General features: G+C 39.0%; 1 protein-coding gene across 1 annotated transcript; it reads left to right on the top strand.

Annotated features, from left to right (window-relative positions):
• The first annotated feature begins 1,514 nt into the window (after positions 1–1,514).
• spock2 (SPARC (osteonectin), cwcv and kazal like domains proteoglycan 2) lies at positions 1,515–20,300 on the top strand. Its single transcript, XM_077582489.1, has 10 exons — positions 1,515–1,526; positions 2,420–2,465; positions 8,722–8,836; positions 8,967–9,072; positions 10,361–10,472; positions 10,545–10,679; positions 13,251–13,469; positions 15,799–15,861; positions 18,020–18,151; positions 19,553–20,300. Exons 1-10 carry the CDS (start codon positions 1,515–1,517, stop codon positions 19,696–19,698), a joined length of 1,086 nt encoding a protein of 361 aa, XP_077438615.1. The 3' UTR covers positions 19,699–20,300.
• Positions 20,301–21,234: the final 934 nt, after the last annotated feature.

Raw genomic sequence — 21,234 nt, 5'->3', positions numbered from 1 at the left:
CAAAAAGAGACCTTTACCAGTTAAATTTCCTGTCAAATTAAACAAAATAAGAATAGCACATTCTGGGTCAAAAATAGCCCCACTTGGGTGAAATGGCTATCCTAGTCCTGGGTCCAAAAGGGACAGGGACAATCCATTCCCCGTTACAGGCCACCGCAGCTAGTCGCTCATCAAAAGATGTTTGGCACAGTTTTTACACCAGATGCCTTTCCTGACACAACCCACCCTTTTTCCGTGGGTGGGCTATGTGTCCTGACCGGGATTTTAACCCAAATCCTGTGTCTGAAGTCACCCACTGTGTTGCCCACTGAAACATTTGGCTGCCACCAATGTTTTGTAAGAATGTTACATTAAATTTACTTCAGCTTCATAACAAAACAAAAAAAGTTGAAAATGGCAGCCAGCTTCAGATCTTCAGCCCACCCAAATATTATCTTCAACCCAATTTGCTGGGTAAAAAAAACAAAAAAAACAACCTTGGGTAAAAATGACCCAATCTTCTCAATATCTACAGCTAACCAGCAAGGAGGTTAGGAAAAGAAGTAACAACTAATTTTACCTTGTAAAAATTCTGCTATCTTAATGCTAACATATAATGGGAGATGCCAGAGATGAGCTAACAAAACTAGCATTGGTATTGCAATAGTGATAAAGCTTTAAACAATTTATAGTATATTTCAGCACAAACAGCACTTGTGCCATATAGTGAGATATTTTATCAAAAGCCACATTTTACTGATGCACGATACTGTGTGCAATATGTTTTACACTGGCTAAAATTTGGGAATATAAATAAATAACAATACAATGGCACCTCAGTTTTAGTATCAGGCTTAGATAGTCTGGATTAATGAACATTTAATGTCTTTTTTCTTTATTGAAAAGTCTTGATGGCCAAGTGGCCAAGCGGAAGCCATTTTAATACTTTGGTACGAGTTTCCTCAATTGTATCAATTTTCATGCATTTTTCTTTCACATTGTTTTAAAAGGGTTCAAGGTGTGTTCCACAATGAAAGCTTATATGAACAGCTCAACGCATAACAACAAGCCCTCTCATTTTTTATATTGACAGTCTGACTTTTGACAGGCTGTGTTACGCCAATGTTGCCTGACTGTTGCCAATTAGACCGGGACTGTTATTGTCTTGAGTTACGAGTTATTAATAAAAGTTGTTGTCCACAAATTACGAAATGCTTGAAAAAAAATTAAAACTAGGTCATACAAAAACTGAGGCTTCATTGTACAGTTCTTTATTATTTTGTAATTATCACTTTGTTTTAATATTATACAGCTGTACAAACAGTTTTTTAATAGTTAAAAACAAAACTCTACATAACAATAATAAACATTTTATTAATATATTTTTATCGAATATACATCACAATTAATAATAATAATGAATTGGATTTATATAGCGCTTTTCTAGACACTCAAAGACGCTTTACAATGGAATGGATACATTATTCATGCACATTCACACTGTGGTAGCTACCCTAGAGCAGGCTGATGGAAGCATGGCTGCCAGTGTACGCCTACGGCCCCTCCGACCTCCACCAAACATTCACACCTTCCATACACCAGTGTGAGTAGCAATGGAGGCAATGTGTGTGGAGGGCCATGCCCAAGGACACAACGACACATGACTTAGGGAGAGCGGGGATCGAACAGCCGACTTTCTGGTTACTGAACGAACATCTCAACACCCTGAGCCACCGTCGACACAAACTAAAAATGACTACCTGTCCAAAACTGAAACCAAATTAACACCTGTCTGTCAGCATCCCAAACTGTTTAAAAACTTAAAATATGAATTTGTCCAAATACTTATGTGTTAAAAATCATGCAGACCTTGAGTGAGTGTTGGCCTGGTTAATGCAGAATTAATTTTTTGATACAGCTCACTAGAAAATACGCTGTTTTGTGCTGCATAATTCAAATAGCAAATGTATCTGTTTTTAGCATCATATGAATAAGGTGTAGTGATTACTTCCAACTAATTTCCACTGTTTTTCTCTCCTTTTGCTGTCATTTCATCAGGAAGTGGAGGTCAGTTCTTCTAAGTGTTAACATACTGTATATACACACTGTCGTACGTCTTCATCTGTGCATGGCTTCGACTTCATATTCAAATTCCAAGCACTACACAGGACTTGAATAGCAGTCGGCCCTGGGCGCCATATGTCTTGCGTACAGGTAAACAGCAAGACATTAGTCAGAGTCATTTCCATAAAGACGCACACTCATTTTACCTACACGTCTCGCTGTGCTCATCATCATGCTTTCAAGACAAAATGTGCACGTTATATTCAGCGTGGAATGCTAATGGCACTTCTTACTAAAAACTTTTTTTTTTTTTAACTGCATTCATTGTCTGCAGTTCCCCAGCAACTCACTGATAATTTTCTACTTCCTTGTGCAGGATGATTATGTGCGCAACTGGGATGAGAATCAAGGCTCCAGTGACAGTAAGTCTTCTTTTGCTATTCTTTAACTGGACAATCAAAACTATGAACATTGTTTAGTAACACCCAATTAATTGACAATCCATTCTGCACAATTGATTGAATTCTTTATAATCAAGCCGATAATTATGTTTCGCTATATTGGAGACAAACTCATTTGCTCCCAAAAACTTATAAAAACTGTATATTTTAAATATTGCCATGGTCCCAAAAACGTATTTATACGTCTCTTTCACTGCCACTGACGTTTAAAGACGTCAAGTAAAAACCTACGGAGCACTGCCAATGACGTCAAAAGACGTCATCCAATGATTTTTTATTTATTTTTTTGAAACGGGTAGAGGAAACCCTTCCGCATGTCTGGTGAAAGTTTCCAGCCTGTCTGTTGTGCCTAATGACTATTTTTGGCCCCTAGAGGGCAGCGATGACTCTCTTTTGACAAGATCGGGTGGGCGTCAGTAGAGGCAGAGCTAGAGCGTCGAGCAGGAGATGAGAATGGAAGACAAAGGAAAAATGGCGGCCGGTCGCGAGGAGCTCACGCCCAAGCCGTTTTTTTCAAAGACCAAAAGCATCGCTGAAAGAGCACATTGTTGATGACGATGATCATCATCGATGATGAAGATGAGGGTGGTGACTCCGTGGTTGAGAAGCATTGACGCGGCAGTAGAAGACGTTAGATGGAGCTAGATGGAGGAGGGAACGGGCAATGGCGAGCGTTTGCAAGCAGCTCTACACTTACAAGACGAAAGGCATCGACCAACGCTAAAATAGTACATTGATGACGACGATGATCATCATCGATGATGATGAAGGTGAATCCGAGCTTGATGGCGAAATTGGAACCGCTGACGCGGCGGCTATGACGGTGTCGTAACGCGGAGCGCAACCGAGCACGCACAGGCGGACGTTCGATCGGACGACGGAGAGTGCCCCGAGTCCAATGCATATTCATCGGAGGAAGTGTGTACAGTCTGCTACTTGCTTTTTATTCCCCGGAAAAAAAGGCCGTCAAGAAAGTGTAACGTTTGCACGCAAAACGGACCAATGCGAAAGTGAAAGTAAACTGTTGTGCGAGTCCTGGCGTCTCCTTGCACGCAGGAGAGCGTTACAAAAGGAAAAACTGTATTTGAAACATCCACATAATTGTAAGTAGTACCACAGTTGCACACATTTGTAAATAGTTTGCGAAATTGTTTTGTCAAATTGTTACACTGTTGAATGGAAATAAACGTATTTTGCAATCAAAAAACACTTTTTCATTGTTGGTGAAAGCGTTTTACAGAAGTAAAGCACTATTTAGGTGTTTGTGGCATCATTCATGGACAAAAAGAAGTGTACAATTCACTAGAGTGCATGAAATAACATTGTTTCACAAAAAGCTCTTTTTCTCCATTTTTTTTTCAAAACAGAGAATTTCGGTGAAAGTAACCATTTTCTATTGTTGATTACTGAAGAACGGAATAAGGTAGAAACAAACTTTTTTTTCTGATGAAAGATGAGAGTCCAATCTTTCATTTGGTAGTATGTGTGTTTCCATAGTCCAAACACAACATTTTCTGTGGACCTTGAAAGATCACTCAAAATGCTTAAATCGGCTGGCAGTGGGGACAACCCGTTTCTGAAAACGTCTGGCAGTGAAAGAGTTAATTGTTTATTTTTATTTTGTTATGCTAGAGCATACAGAAGGCTCTGATGAAGCCTCTGACCTGAAGAGGTCGCTTAAAGCAATGGTAGTAATTACAAAAAATGGCCAGCAGGTGGCAGCAGAGTGTAAGAGAACAGCCAGGGTTACAACAAGCTCTTTTTGCCATTGTTTTCAACAGGATTGTGAATAATGATGAAACTTAGCTATATTCTAATCCTAATTACTGCAAAGCTGACACATATACAAACTTTTTTTCCTGATGAAAGAGACTCTAATCTTTCTTTTGGTAGGTTCCATGTTCTTATAGCAATTAAACAGAATATTCTGTGGGCCTTGCAAAATCCTTCAAAATCCAGTAAAACAGCCGGGAGCGAAGGGGGTTGCTTCAGTGAAAATGGCTTGGAGTGAATGAGTTAAATGATGTGACAGATATTGCATCACACAGATAATTCATCCAAATGTGACATGACGCAGTTAACAACATGAATCTGAAGCAGTCGATCAAAATTGAATATCGTATGTCAAAATCCATGACCCCCGGATGAACCGGACACACACACACGTCACTTGTGTATTGTATTGCACAGCCTTGAGTGTGAATGTGTGAGCGTGTGTGTGCGTGTTTAACGGGGTCACCCGCCATCTCCTCTCGCAGCAAAAAAAAAGATTGAGTGATTGTTGTATTCTGTTTGATGTGCTCGAGCAGATCTGATGCACCTCCCAAAGGAGATGCTCAACATTGCCTCTGCTTCAACCCATCGCCGCTCTTTTCTGTCTCTTATTTCTCTGTCCTTTGTATTTTTATTTATTTTTAATCCGCAACGCGTAAAGACTAGTTTTCTAGAACGTCCTTGCTCAGCATTAACTGAGCCAAGTTATGACAGCAGTGTCGTGTCCTCGCCGCTTGATTTGCAGCTTAAATTAAGTTGTATGGATGGCAAAGTCCATTAGTGCGGTGTCTCAAGGCCTAATGAAGGACTAATTATGCTTTGCGGTAGAAAACTGGACAGGCAAGTAAAAGCACGGCAGATAAAATATGCGAGACACGAGTGGCAGTTATTAAGACTTAATTTAATGGAAGACTGTCATCGACAAACGTCACCCGCTTTGGTGAGATGAAAATTGCCACTAAAACATTAAGTCTAACAGTGAATTTGAAATCAAAGAGGAGGCTGGTTTGAGCTCTGTTGCTAACCAAAATAGCAGCATAGGAGCAGATTTTCAGATGAATTAAAGGGAAATATTAATGACATGCCACAAAAAGGTCACCTAACTTGTCAAAAAATCTGAACAATGGCCTGACAAGAGCCCGCAGTCCTTCTTTTTCCTCCACTGGGCATTCTTGACCCCACAGAAGATGGACGTGTACGACTTTGTCAACACTTCTCACACATAAACGGAGAGTCTGGAAATTTACATTCAGGCACTGCAGTATCTGTCTCCACTTGAGGCGACCTGTGCGCTGAGTGAGTGAGTGAGAGGTCAGGGTAATTTGCACTCTAGTCAATTCATCAATGCAGTCAGTGGCTCTCTGCTCTGATTGAATCACGTCGCTTCGCTCCGAGCTGATAATTCGGACTTGTAAGAACAAACAAGCACGCGCATGCAAACTTTTCTACAAGTTGTTTTTTTACCACAACAGAAAATGGATGGATTGGATGTAATCTCAAGCAGAGAGGTCATCTTGAACAGCACAATCAATCAATGACCTCAATGCAGTCAGTGGCTCTCTGCTCTGATTGAATCACGTCGCTTCGCTCCGAGCTGATAATTCGGACTTGTAAGAGCAAACAAGCACGCACATGCAAACTTTTCTACAAGTTGTTATTTTACCACAACAGAAAATGGATGGATTGGATGTAATTTCAAGCAGAGAGGTCATCTTGGAGGGCACAATCAATCAATGACCTCATTGCAGTGGCCGACACTGAGATAAGAGAAGGCCTGCAGGGTCCAATTTTTCATTCGTTATTTTGACGGACACTATCAGATTATCAAGTATAAAGTCCACAATATGTCCATTATTGTGGTGGTGTCCTTTGCACTGGTGTAGAATTTATCTAACTTAATACTACCACTATCACACCACAATTATAGAAATCATCAATATCATACAAAAACAACACTGCATGATTTCTATCTTTTTTTAGAAAAGCCCAACTTAAAAATGCAAGAAAACTCAAACTGATTAAGTAATCAGAGGACAGAAAAATGCTGACATTAGAGATTAGAATATTACATATCATCGCTGCTATGTGAAAAACACTTATGTCCATTTATTTGTTAATTTTTAGGTTATTGGAATGTCTGCATTCGGTTTCATCCCAAAAACATAAAAATAAAAAAAAGTGTTTTTTCATATGGAAATTTAGCTAGGAAATTGCCCTCTGAAAATTATTTTGTTTGTATGTTTTGAATCTGTATAGTTTGTTTCATTTTTGGAATTTAATGACTCAAGTAAATATTTTAGTTAATCATGTTTTATTAATTGTGTTTTATTTCAATGGTAATTATTGTACAGCATAAACTTATGCTGTAATTCTTCCCACTCCTTTTCATATATTGTATATAAATCGCATTGTTAAGATACATCTCTATAAAAGGGTGGATTTGAGATAGACAGCAGTGGGAGAAAGATGCTGATGACATTTAGAATGTCAGTTAGAACAAGGGCAGTTACCTAGGCAACCAGGAACTTTCATCATAAGAAGTGAGTGTGTGACAAATGCATCCACATCCTTACAAGTGCAGGCAATTTAGCGTTACATCCTTATTTAGAGTGATTGTGTTCAAGTGTGCACGGGCGATAAAAAGGTCCGTCATGAGGACGCAGCACAAGCTCCACTTTCATATCCTCAATCCTTACGGGTAAATCTCATTTGAATCTGCATTGGATTGTACCAAAGCACCCAATCAAGGGAGGTTTTCTGCCGATTTGCGCATTAGTGTAACAGCATAGTGGAGATCTGGAAGAATCAGCATCGATGAGAGCATTATCATAAAATGAAGACAAAGCCTTGAAGACGGTCACGCTGACATGATTGCACAGCGAGCGAGAGTTCTTGCAAACAAACCAGATTGAGCCACAAATCACAGTCAACCCAGAAATGATTCCCAGGACTGCCGGGAGCCTGTTGCTATGGTAACGTCATCATCGCCCGCCGTTGCTTTAATCCGCGGAAGCCTGTTAAGTTAACATGAGGCTCAGGCAGATACCTTATGCTGCTTGTGTGCGCCCAACACAGCAGTTGGCAACCGCAGACACAGATTTATTTACTAATGTTTTCATTTTACAACCTATCATAACATGGATGCAAAAATCTGTGAATTTTTGAAGAGAAGCTACAAATCAGGCTTGTTAATGGACTTAACTGAGACACTAGCCTAAAAAAAGACAGCATTTTCTGCCGTTTTTTTATTGTTCCACAAAAATGTCACCAACATGAAAATGACTGTTACGGGTTTTTAGACATACAAGACGTCGCTAGGCAGATTTTTATTTTTTATTTTTTTTGTTCTGAGCGCTAGCTAGGATGGCAGCTACAAGCATTTCTAGTTGAAATTTACTGAAAAACTATACATGAAACTAAGAGAGTTACCTGATATGTATTTAACACAAAATAACGATGCCTAGGAAAGTCAGCTAGCTTAATGCTAACGCAAAATTCAAAACACCATACATTAGCTAACAAATAGCATCAATGTTACGGTGCTACAACCTTTACACAATGGATATTTGATCACAAATGGTGCATCACAAATGTAGACAGACAATATGACTATATTCACAGGCATATATTCTTTATCCTTTGTGAAAAAACAACTATTATTGCAGCTTACTGAGCAGTATGTATCCTTTTCTCGTTTATTATGTATTATACTACCCGCCTTAGACCACTACACATTCATTGTTGATATTACTGTTTTTATGAAACCGTAGCGTGCTATTTGTTCTCATTATTATATACATTTTAAAAACACACACACATTACAAGATTTTTTGTAGATGCTTTATGAGACGCTGCAATAGATTAATGGCATTTTTGTTCATTCCAATGATTTGAAAGACAAATGTTTTGAGTTACAAGCATGATTATGGAACAGATTAAACTCATAAATCAAGGCACCACTCTGCAATATCTATAAAAGGTGGCATTTTCTACCTTTTTTTTCCCATATCACTGCTCTGTATGAACATCACTGACATGGAATCGAAGTATGTCTACCGCATAATTTTCAGAGGCTTCCTTTACACCTGTAAATGCCACCATTAGTCCATTGTTTTTTTATGTCGCTTTTCTGGAGAAGTGTCATGAGCACGGAATGTGATATTAATTTTTGTGCCATAGGAAAAACTGTAATAATAAAATCTCATTTTACACAGTCTATTTAAAAACACAATTTGACCTCATTTTTGCTGCGTTGTTGTCCTAAATAAACACCAGTTAATGTAGCACCGTGTATTTCTCTCCACCTCTGCCTTTTACAGGCTTTGCTTTAGCTAATATAGGGCACAGTCATGCTTGAACAGAAACATGTAGTGTACATGTGTCGCACAAATGGCATTGAGATTGAATCCGAAACACAGCACAACACATCTTCTTGTTTTCGCAGACGTGGACACCACCAAGGACCCGTGTCAAAAGGTTAAGTGCAGCCGGCACAAGGTGTGTATCGCCCAAGGCTACCAGAGAGCTGTGTGCATCAACCGCAAGAAGCTTGAGCACAGGTGAGGATGTGTGTGTGTGTGCAACACCCTGAGTTTTGGTGCAAAATCCACAGTACGGAAATCCAAAAGAGGCCATATAGTAACACCAAGCCTGGAAGTCAGTAGCTGGTGTCGCTTTTTTGTTCCATAGACTCAAGCAGCCTGCTCTCAGGTCCTCTGACGGCAACTGTCAGCCATGTCCCATCTCTTCCACCGGGCCTGTATGCGGATCTGACGGGCACAACTATGCCTCAAGGGTACCCTGACATGTGACATTATACACACACACACACATATAGTGACCGTGATTGGTTGTTTCTGGGCCAGTCATGGTGTAATGAATTCCAAATCCACTGTTGTATTTTGGATCATTGTGATTTTCACTGGATTCTTTATTTGTACACCATCACAAACAGCCATTCACACTCACATTCACACAACAGGCCAGTACGAAACTCAGAATTGAAGTGAGAATGACCCCCTTAATTATTGGTGTCAAACAGGAAGCAGAATTGCAATTCAAATTTGAATTGCAGGAAGTAGAATGAAAATTCAATAAAATTCATGATGCGAAATTAAAGCGTATTAAACAAAGCCTTGCTGTATATGAGCCCATTTGCAACATGAATTTCAATCAGTAAAGCTAATTTTTCAAAACAAAAATGAACAATAGTTGATTAAACATATTGTCACTGGTCCCCATGTCATCTGTAATTTTTACGCATTATTAATCAACGTAAAGTGTTAAAAATGGCTTGAAAAATAACTTTTGTTTTGTCTGCCTCTGTGGGAGCCATGCGACATTATTCCGCCTCAAGATTGAAAGTCTAGATGATTTTTAGATACGAGCAGTGAAAATGGGTTTGATATGTTCAAGTTAGAGATGATGATGCAACCACAGTTGTTTGCTTTTGTGAAGTATTAAAGGCTTTTTGTCTGGTCGAGGGTCGGCTTGACTCGGCAGTGTAATAAATCAGCAGATTTTTAGCCTATTAAATTACTGAATGAACATGATTTACGGTCGACGTTGTGGATGATGTTGATGTTGTGGATGATACCAACTTGAGCGATGCAGTGTTTGGTAACTCAAACAATAGCGTTTTTATTACCTGAAAAGTAATGATTTTGCAAGACTTCTGCCTGACAGTAACATGTCATAACAGCCCTCTTAGGGAAACCATAACTCCAAAACAGGCTGCGCCAAAAATGAGATTGACACCCCTGCTATAGTCCCTAAATGTGTAAAAGACACCGTCAGGCATGAATCGCACAGTGGGGATACTCTCAAGGTGGGGGACAAAAAGTATAGAATTAAAAAGACCAATATAGGTTTGAGGGGGGGTTTGTGTTTTATTGCTTTATACTATGTCTTTTACATCGCCATTGCTGACCTTGTGCAAGTCTCGCACAGGAACGAAGGCATACAGTCGCTCGCCTCATGAATATTTGATCCGTGTCCCTGCAATAAGCCATTTGACTTCACCTTGACGTGTCCTTGTCGCACGTATGTGTGTGTGTGTATTAATGTGCGTGTTTGTGTCGCAGTGCAAGCTGGAGCAGCAGGCGTGCCTCACAGGGAAGGAGCTGACCCTCAAGTGCTCGGGTCTGTGCCCGTGTTCCACCGCCGCTCCCGCCGCCAAGCAGGAGAGTAAACGCGGTAAGATGCAAGCTGTGTTTTAAACGTAAACATGAGCACGAGAAGTTGTTACAAATATGGACCTCCCCGCAGAGAGTTGCACCGGACAGGATCTGGCTGATCTTGGCGAGCGTCTTCGGGACTGGTTCCAACTTCTTCAAAATAATGCCAAGCAGAACAATAACAGCAAGCCTGGGGCCATAAGCGCAGCAGCCAACACTGCATCAGGTTGGAGAAAATACTACGATGACGACTACTACCGTGACTGCTATTATGGGTCGAGGCATGCAGTGCGAGGACGCTCTTGAAATCGTTTTGTTTTTTTGACGTTATTATTTGTAGGCCAAATAAATTGCCCTTTTGAAGGCTTTCTCAAACAACATTTTATCAAATTGAAGCACTGAGAACTCAAATGGGCCAACTCCATGTTTTTTTCATTTTCACATAAATGCAGAAATGAACAGACATAAGGCATAATGCACAGTTACCAGAGGTGGGAGTAAGTCATTGTTTTGCAAGTCAAAAGTAGGTCTCAAGTCTTTGCCCTCAGTCATCTTAACAACATCATAGATTATATTATTTCGGGTGACCATCAAAGTAGGACTCATGGAGTGAACCTAAAGTGGTGCAACAGATTGCAGTGTTTGCAATGTGTTACCAGTGACTTTACAGTCTCATTAACTACGCAGCTAGCAACAATAATTAGCCGATAAACAACTGACATGAGCTTACTTACCGTTCTTTGTGCAACTTCAGATGTTGAAATAAGTTTGAAGTTGTTGCCTCTCCGTCAGTGATCTAATCTTGGACACACTGCAAATCATTTTTTGTTGACCACCTCATAGTTTTTGTACCCGAACAACTAGTGGTGCAACGGATCACAAAAGTCACGGACCAGATTGTTTAAAAAAATTATAATAATGAAATCAGATAAATAGAACTTTGTCTTATCTTTATCTTGAATGATTGAATGAATATCTATTGGTCTAAGTCAAGGTTTAGTCACAATTTTGACATAAATAGACCGCTATTGCACGTAGAACTATTAGGGGGCTTTTCTGTGCCAGCAGTGTATAATAATATAAGTGAAATCATCTTTCATGAAATATTGATAGATGTGACGAATGATTGGATTTAGTATTGCACTAAACCTTTAGCCGCAGCCATAAACTTTAAATCACTCGCCAGTGAATTGACAAAGATGGTGTTAACCCAATCTAGTTGCCAGTGATTCAATTTGCCTTTGCCACCATTTGCATTTGGTGGACGCTGCCTTACCATCAACAACTGGCTAGGTGACCTTTGGAATTTTGGGGAAATTCATACCCGTAGCCAATTTCACTTTGGGAACTGCCATTTTGTCTTCTTTTCAGGGGCATTTCAAATATTCTTTTATCATTATGGTGTCCCTTAGTGTGCAGTATTTGATACCAAAATTTTAATTACATATACTAGAAGGGTGAGGGATGCTAAATTGCGAATAATGTTGTTCCATTCGTCATTGAATGTGAGCAGAGATTGGGATGGTGGAATGGCCGGTGTACGCCCTCAAAATTATTACAGTAGCACCACACAGTTTTAGCAAATTCATAGTCCAAAGTAAGTTTCATTTTGGATGATGAAATGTAGGCACAAGAACACCCACAATAAGTCTTAATTAAAAGACATGCACAAAAAGACACAGGACCATCTGCCATTTTGCACATTTCCACAGGTCATAAACAAACTTGTCCTTGATATTGTTTGACTGCGGCCGAATTTGAACCAGACAGATGGACAACCTTGAATTTCATCATTGCATGTGCGAAGAACATGGCATGCAGACATGACTCTAAAATTTGCCTTAGTAGCATCTGAAAACTAATTTCTCAGAAATTAAAAATTTGGAAAATTCATACCCTAAAGCTAGTCCCTTGAAATTTGGTAAGCATTTTTATCTTAAGTCAACCCACAAAATATGACTTAAAAAAGACACAGGGAGTCTGGCATTTTTGTTTGAAGCGGCCATTTTAGGTTAAGTTGGACATTTCCAGGGGTCCTTTGAAAGCAAACTTGTTCTCAAGACTTGAGACATGCAATAAATTTGGGTTTTCGATAGTGTGTGGACGGAGGATGAGAGAGGTATTTGATGACTCAGCTCAAACACCAAACTTGAGTTAAGGCTGCGAACAGTGATGAATGCATTCTGACACACCTGAAACAGATGGGAGATGCACCAGACCTTGGACTAATTTAAAGGAAATCTGAGCGTCAGGAGAGTTATTGAATCTCTTCAGTGAGGGACCTTCATCACACACAAGACGTTACAGTGACCTAGTGGAGTTGAGCTATTACAGTTTTGTGTTAAATGGAGAACCATCACGGCTACATGATCCAGATTCCAGCAATGACCATTTTTATTTATTTTTCAGTTTAGTATCAGTCATGTACTTGTCCCATGTACAAGATTTAAATATTGAACAATGAACAAACTTGCTAAGACACGTTTTTCTTATTAATAATGGGCAAAAAGTCTCTAAAATGGTGAGTTCAAAATGGTCGCCTTTCTGTGGGTCTTTTGGATGTGGCTTTTTTATGGTCTACCCTTAATAGACAATCATGTGTACCAAATTCCATGCAATTACATTGGCTTTGAGGGCTGAATTAGTAGAATTCTCAAAATTCCTGAGTGTGCTACCAAGCCAATATTTGTAGTTCAGAGTTATTCTTATTACTCAGAGTAATTCAGAGTTATTCACCTGTTTTTAATTTACCATTGGTCTAGCTTCCTGATGTGGGTTTTTCGTTGTGTACATTCAGTGCTGGACAGGAGCCTGGTGGCCAGCTGCAAGGACTCCGTAGGTTGGATGTTCTCAAAGCTGGACACCAACGGCGACCTGTACCTGGATCAAGCCGAGCTAGCCGCCATTAACCTGGACAAGTACGAGATCTGCATCCGTCCCTTCTTCAACTCGTGCGACTCCTACAAGGACGGCAAGGTGTCCACGGCCGAGTGGTGTCTGTGCTTCTGGAGAGAGAGTGAGTGGAACGTTTTCACCCGTTACCCCCTCCGCCGTAACTGCCATGCTTTCTAACATCAAGGCCGCCCTCGGGACAGAAAAAAAAAGGAGGGTCGCCTCTTGACTATGTAGTTTCCGCGTGTCTGTCACCATTTATCTCCTCCCGATATCTCTCCCTCCTGTTCCCCAGAGGGTTGAAATGTCTACCGCCAGGCAAGGAGAACATTGCTGCTGCTTGTTGACAGCCCTGTTTTCCCTCAGCTCACGAGTCGCGATATAGCCCATCAGCCGAGCTGAATCTCGGTCCCGAACTTCCCGGCATTTCAGTGCAAGTGAAACAGAACTTGCAGAGGAAGATTATTATTGCTGCAAGGTTGAGAAAAAAATTCCACAATTCAGATATTCTATATTGATAAACCACTTGAATAGTCTATAGTCCCTAGGATTCTTTAATCCAGTCACATCGTCTGGTCACTTGTTGCTAGGCAGGATTCATTCAAACTGCTGTTTTACAAGAACCACGTAAATTCACAAGAACACATTTTCAAGAATGGTTCAATGAGAATCACATTTTATTATAATAAAAATGAAAAAAAACAAATAGTTATGAAAATAAAATGTCAATATTACAAGAAAAAAAATCTTAACTTTACAGGAATAAAGGTTTAATGCAGGAAAAAATCATTTAGTCACACAAATAAAGATAAAATTCTACATTATACATAAATACCAACAAGAAAATTCAGAGATTAAAAATGTAATATTATAAGAAATAATCATACTTTTATGAGAATAAAGTTGTAATATTATAAGAAAAGAAAATTTTAATATTGCAAGAAACAAGTCATAACTTAATTAGAATAAAGTTGTATAAAAATTACATTACAAATTTACAAGCATAACTATACCTGCGTTGTGGGGACTGTTGAGGATTTTGTCAAGTTATATTTGAGTGTAAATTTTACAAACACAGAAATATTAGATCAAAGATCTCTTCCTTCCTAAAATTTCCAAATGAATGACTAGTCTATGAGCAGCACAGATCGTGGTCGTGTTTAGAACACGGGTGGGCCTCGAGGGCTGGAGTCCTGCAGGTTTTGGATTTTTTTTTTCCAACACAGCTGATATATGATCAGTTCATCAGCAAGCTCTGCATAAGCCTGATAACGATTCTGTTGATTGGAATCAGCTGCGTTGGAGCAGGGAAACATCCAAAACCTGCAGGACTCCGGCCCTTGAGGACAGAATTTGCCCACCACTGGTTTTGAACGTCTGCCTCGAAGTTCTAATGAGGACATGTCCTATGGAAAATGGATAATGACTACTACGTATTCATCAAATATATATATATATATACTGTATATATATATATATATATATATATATATATATATATATACATACATATACATACACACACACATTGCTGCTCAATAGTTCATGAAACCTGCAGGCATGGTCAAATTTTTTTGTATAAAATATTAAAATAACCTTATTTAGTCATACCCTGATCTACAAGGCTGACATTGAAAATAATGGACTTGAACAAAAAGAATGATAATATTGTCACTCATTCTTGAACAAAAGTTGTTGATTTAGGAAAAACTTCGATTTTATGGGTGCAAAAGTCTGTGAACATCTCACTTAATGAAACATTGCACCTCCTTTTGCAATGAGAACTTCATCCAAACACTTTCTTTAGTGACTTTTCAGTCTTTCACATCTACTTTGGGCGATTTTTGCCACTCTTCCTTGCAAAATGCAGCCAATTGAGAGAGGTTGGTTGGGCGTCAGTCAGTGATGCACAATTTCTTTGCTAAACCTCTCATTTCATTGGTCCATTTCAGGGGTTAGTTTGGCTACCAATTTGTCCTACCTGATCCTACTTGACTGCTTGTTTTAAGCAATGTGGCTCAGGGTTCACTTAGCTTTGCACCTACATTAATTGACCAAAAACTCTTTTTAATTTAGACTACACAATTGATTAAAAAAAAATACTAGAAAGAACAATGTAATTTGTAAATTACAAATGTAGTAAAGTTTCAGATTGAACAACACAATCAGGTTGAAACAATTGGAACATCCAAATTGCTCAAGAGGTTCACAAACTTTTGAGCAGCACTGTATATACTGTATACAGTAAAAGATTAGGGGGAAACTGTGCCATCTGATGGGACACTGCCTTTAAAGCACTGTTAAGTCAATGCCTTGAACCAGTCACCATCCTGAAAACTGTATTGTGCCAATTCACAGCAATGTTATCTCAAGACAAGTTTGGTTTATGCTCCTCATATGCATGGAATCAAAGTCAAATTTTTCATGAATCTTCTCACATTTCACTCCCTCAGAGCCTCCCTGCTTGGCCGAGCTGGAGAGGATCCAAGTTTTAGATGGCGGCAAAAGAAAGTTTGGTAGGTATTCTCGTAAGAATTATTTGAATCCTATTTGGATCCCTCCTTATTGGATCAGGATTTGACTCAAACAGATCCCTAACAGGAGGCGGGGATTTGGTCATGGTTGGGTTTATGGATTAGAATTTGATACAGACAGACTGCAAGGAAAAACAGGCCAAAGTGTGTGTGTAAATATGTGTCTAAGTGGCTAAATGAATGTGTGTGTGTATATTTGGACTCTGCAGATTTTGGCTGGCTGACTAGGCTCTGAGTCAGGACTCTGCAAGGACATAGAGGGCAGAGTGCCAGCCTGACTTTCAGATGCGCCTTTAAAATACTGCGGGATGTTTTCATTTTGCGCCATCTTATTTGTATTCTGCGCAGATTTGTTACATTGTTGTTCCAAAGTGTAATTGATGTATGTAATTGGTCAAGTAAATCCAGCTTCGTCACTATGCCAGAATACACCCAATAAAAATGGCAATAAACACACGTTAATGTTAGCTTAGCTTGTTTGAGAAAAGGACTTGTGAGCTGGACTGCCATGAGGTGAGGGGCTTTGTCTGTCTAACTTGGTAACTTTCAAGTTTAAGTGCGCCACCATTTTGTGAAAACTTATGATCTAGGGCAGTGCACAAATCGGTGGTGATTCAAATTAAGTAGATTATTGGCCATTGAAAACGAACGCCGAATCAGAATAGTTCCATTGGAGTAAGAATGTGTCATAGCCTCGCTGTTTGCCGGCGTCAGCTAACACCATTTTAGCAACAGGAATATCTGGTTGGCTAACGCCATGCTAGCAACACACACAAACTTGGACAGACCTGAGAGATGAACTAGCTTGGCACTTGCTAGGATGAGGCTAGTTGCAATGTAGATGGATTTAAAATGAGACAAAAAGACAAAAATATATATAATTTATTCATACAAATGACTTAAGGGAAGGAAACCCAAAAATATTTTTGGGACAATAATATGTTCTATGCAGCCCCACTAGTCTAAATACAGTATTCTGGTCAATGTTGCGTTAGTGGAATACAAATTAAGCAGCCCAATCCAGCAGTTTCTTTCAATATAAGAAGGCGGCCATTTTGCCACTTGCGGTTGCGTGAAAATGACATCAAAGTTGCTCAGGTCTCAGGTAACAACCAATCACAGCTCAGCTTCAGAAAACAGGTGAGCTGTGATTGGTCGTTGCCTGAGCCCTGAGCAACTGTGATGTCATCTTCAGTCGATAGCAAGTGGCAAAATGGCCGCCTCCTGAGATGGAAAAAAACGGCTAGATTTTGCTTCATAACTCATATTCCACAAATGTAATATTAATCACAATGTCATGTTTAGACTAGTGAGGTCACATATAACATATTGTCAAGAAATTGGTTGACTTCCACTTTAAGTAAATATGGCTTTGTAAACATACAGTATGATCAAGATAAATCGCTATACAAGTGCACTCCATTTAACCATTTTGATCAAATTGATTTTTTTGTTTGTTGGCTTAACAGTACTGGATTCAGTCATTTGGTGGGCTAATGTCAATATAAAATCAGCGAATGCAGATCTTTGGTGCGAGTCCGAGCTCTACAGTATTAAGGTCCAAAGATTTGTTGAGAATAATGAGCCAGGACTTCTTGTGAGAAATTTCAGGTCACATGTGAGGGCCTTGGCCTGTGCATGGAACAGGGTAACTTTCAAGCTTAATAACCCCTCCACCACTTACAACACTTACTTCCAGCAGATACTTTTAAACAGTATTTGTGTGAGAGCTTTCAAATCATGCGTGTAGAGTTTGGACTGTTTGGACTGTCTAACTTTGTAACTTTGAAGCTTAATAAGTTGCAGTTTCTCCATCTGGTGAAAATCCATGGTCCAAAGAGTTTTTGTAGAGGATATCGAGCTGGACTTGTGTGTGTGTGAGGGGCTTGGCGCACACACACATCTTCCCAAAATGCTCCACCATGCAGATTTTACATATTCATCACCACCATGTTCAGTAAACAAAATTGATATTCATGGCTTATGGAACTGGTTGCAACATATGCTTGCATGCATGATACTGGGAGTCAAGTGCAGTGAAGCATGACGCAAGCCTGCTCTATGCTCACCCTTGCGCGCGCGTGTGTGTGTGTGTATGTAAAAATGTGTACGTTTGTGTGTGGGTGTGCATATTTGCCAGGTCGCTTCATCCCAAACTGTGATGAGGATGGCTTCTACAGGAAGCTGCAGTGTGACAGGGGAGAGTGCTGGTGCGTGGACCAGTACGGCGGCGAAGTAGCCGGGTCGAGGATTCGTGGAAAACCAGATTGCGGTGAGCTTTTTGCCCCCGTAAATCCTCTTAGATGTCCCCCCACCCCCTCCGCATCCTTTTAGATTAACCCCCTTCCTGCAATCCATCCTGCACAAGGTATCTTTTATGTCAAGTGACTTTCCCCTTGCTGCAAAGAGCACATTCATGCGTCAGACGGTCATTTGCATTCCAAAGCGTGTCTTGTCACTGCGAGAAAAGTCTTTTCAAGATAAATGAGGGCTGCTCAGACAGAACCGTCTCCTGATAAGAACTGTTCCTGCGACAGGGCTTAATAACTCTTAAATCAGCACAAAGTCAAACTCCTGCCCTTATTTCGCCATTGTTTCTGCTTCCATTCCACTATGTCTCATTAGGAAAGTGTGCACTTGTTCAAAGTTAACTGAAGGACAATGCTGCAGATGTAAGACTAAAATATTTACACACACACACACACACTCACTCACTGGCACATCTAATGAGATCCCATACAAGATCTAATTTTTATTTTTTTTAAATCTGCTGAAAAGATAATAATGTTCACACAATAACATACTGTAATTGTATTTTAGGAAATATATAATGTCATATTTTTGTATTATTCCGCATTTTCTATGTTAGGCAGAGTACCTTTTAAAAAAAAAATTATGCTTTTTATGTAACGCTAATGCCAGCAATTATGTGATTATCTTTTTTAATCCTCATACAAATTTAATCATCCCAAAATATTGTTTGTATGAAACCTAAAATTTTCATTGTATAGCATCAACTGTACACAATTAAAGCATAATTAGGTAGGTTACAAATAGATACACATTAGTACAATACAGCATACAACCACAATAATTTATTTAGTGAAGTGAATTATTTTCTTTAAGGCAGAATCTTTGAAACAGCTCTTGGACCTGATTAGAATGTGTAGGTGTGTGTAATGCATCAAATGTGTCCTTGAGTATCAAGAAAGGCGCCTATAAATGTAATGTATTATTATTATTATTATTATTATTATTATTATTATTATTATTATTATTATTAAATGTATAGTAATATTACAGTATAGTGGTACCTTGACTTGTTGAGAAATAAACTGTTCTGTTTTAATTGCTATATTTTTACTTCACCATTCACCATTGAGTGCTATTTTTCACCTTCCTTTAATGGACAGACGTCTGTAATTTGGAAATTATTTTAACACTTTTGGCTGCTGTTACAGCCTTTATTGACTCCTTTGGCTTCAGTATAGGACATATCACAACTAGCATGCTGGTATTTTTTGGCCATATCCGCAAAGCACTTATCTTGATCATAGTTTTCTATCATTTCAAGCATTAAATCAATGAACATCATTTGTTTTCTTCTCAGCAGTCATTTATAGCGCTGATGGTCAATTGCTGCTTTTTTTTCTCTTTCTCTCCCCGTACGTAGATGATGAAGCTGCGTATTCGGGCGACTTTGGCAGCGGCGTGGGCTGGGAGGACGAGGAAGAGAAAGGCGGCGAGGAGACCGCTGAGGAGGCCGAGGAAGAAGAGGGCGAGGCGGGAGAGGCGGATGACGAGGGTTACATCTGGTAAAGGGTCGAGCGTTTGTCCTTGCAGCCTCTCCTTTTCCAACGGCATCTCCATGTTCCAAACACACAAACAACGGAGGAAACTCCCAAGGTGGATATTGAAAGGGGAACATATCACTAGCAGTAATTGTGGGGTGTGCAGTCAAAAAGCTTGTCCCTCATATTTGTGAATCTATGTTATATTCTCTTGTACGTACGTTTTATTTTCTAGGAGATTTTGAGCAGCTTTCAGGTAGTTTAAAATGGCCAACCATCTCGTTGCTTTCATTAGATTAGAAACATTTTGTCTTGTTTTTTTAAGTGGAAACTATACTGAGGACAACATTGACTTTGACTTTACCGTCCTCATCTCATGTGCTTCAGCTCTCATGTGACAGTAGTACTGTCTCATTCTTAACGCGTCACTCCGCAGCTTGTAAATAACGTCAAGTCACGTTGTGTACCAGAAACCGAGGTCGCCGACATGCACTTTGCTTAGGCGACAAGTATACATCGCATCGTCGTGTGGGTCGGTCGTTGTGTTTAATAAAAAAATTAATTAAAAAAAAAAGGAAATGATAAGCATTCAATAAACGTGAGTGTGTGTGGCCACAGCTGGCCACCGTACATTGGAGTCTTTGTGTGAATTATCTTGTGTGGTGTACATATTCCCTTCATGCTGCTCGTCGCTACCAAGGTAAAAAGAAAAAAAATGTTTTAAAGGTAAGAAATAAAAGTTGCGATATTACCGGGTATGTGAAATCAACTAATATTGCAAGAAAAAAAGTCATATAAGAATAAAAATTTCTAATTTTACAAAAAAAATTCACGTAGTGTAACGACTTTTTCTGAACATGACATTTCCCGTCATTCTGTGACTTTTTGTAAAATCTAAAATTTTCTTTTACACCTATTGTTACAAAATGACAGCATCATCTTAAAATGGCAACTTCTTTTTCTAATATCACATTTGCTGCTATTATTACTGCTATCATAAAATGAGTTATTTCTATATACTTTTACTTACTTTCCCCCTCAAATTACTTAAAAGTTTGATATCAAAACTTTATTTTCCTGAAATTACAATTTTTACCTATGACTTAACCATCCTAATTTTTTTCACTCCTTTGTTCGTTTCCTACAACTTTTAATCCTATCGTGACTTTATTCTCAGAGTTCTGACCTTTATCTTGTAATATTGTAACTTCATTCTTGTAAGATTTCTCATCATTTACAATTTTATTTTTGTAAAATGATTACTTTCTCTCATATTACAACATTGTCATAAAATGGTGAATTTCTTTTCTCTTAATTTTGCAATTCAATTATGTAAATTATTCAAGTATTCTCATTAAATTACAACACATTTTGTTGTTTATTCTCATATTATTAAAGCTTTTCTCATCATTTTAATTATGTTATTAGGACTTTTCACTCGTACTATTATGTAATATTTTACTTCAGCAGTCATCCTCTGAATTATTAGAATTTTGTTTGTTGCTGTACTTGAGATGTTGTTTTACAAGAATAATACCTTAAACCCATCACGTCACAAAAAAAC

The sequence above is a fragment of the Vanacampus margaritifer genome, chromosome 12 (assembly GCF_051991255.1).
Source record: "Vanacampus margaritifer isolate UIUO_Vmar chromosome 12, RoL_Vmar_1.0, whole genome shotgun sequence".
NCBI lineage: Eukaryota > Metazoa > Chordata > Actinopteri > Syngnathiformes > Syngnathidae > Vanacampus > Vanacampus margaritifer.
Note: the sequence above shows the minus strand (reverse complement) of the source record. Positions and strands in the feature narration are given on the sequence as shown.

Coding starts and splice junctions, on each gene's coding strand:
- spock2 (XM_077582489.1), top strand. Junction 10,473..10,544: donor CAAGCAGGAGAGTAAACGCG/GTAAGATGCAAG, acceptor ACCTCCCCGCAG/AGAGTTGCACCGGACAGGAT. Junction 15,862..18,019: donor TGGCGGCAAAAGAAAGTTTG/GTAGGTATTCTC, acceptor CATATTTGCCAG/GTCGCTTCATCCCAAACTGT.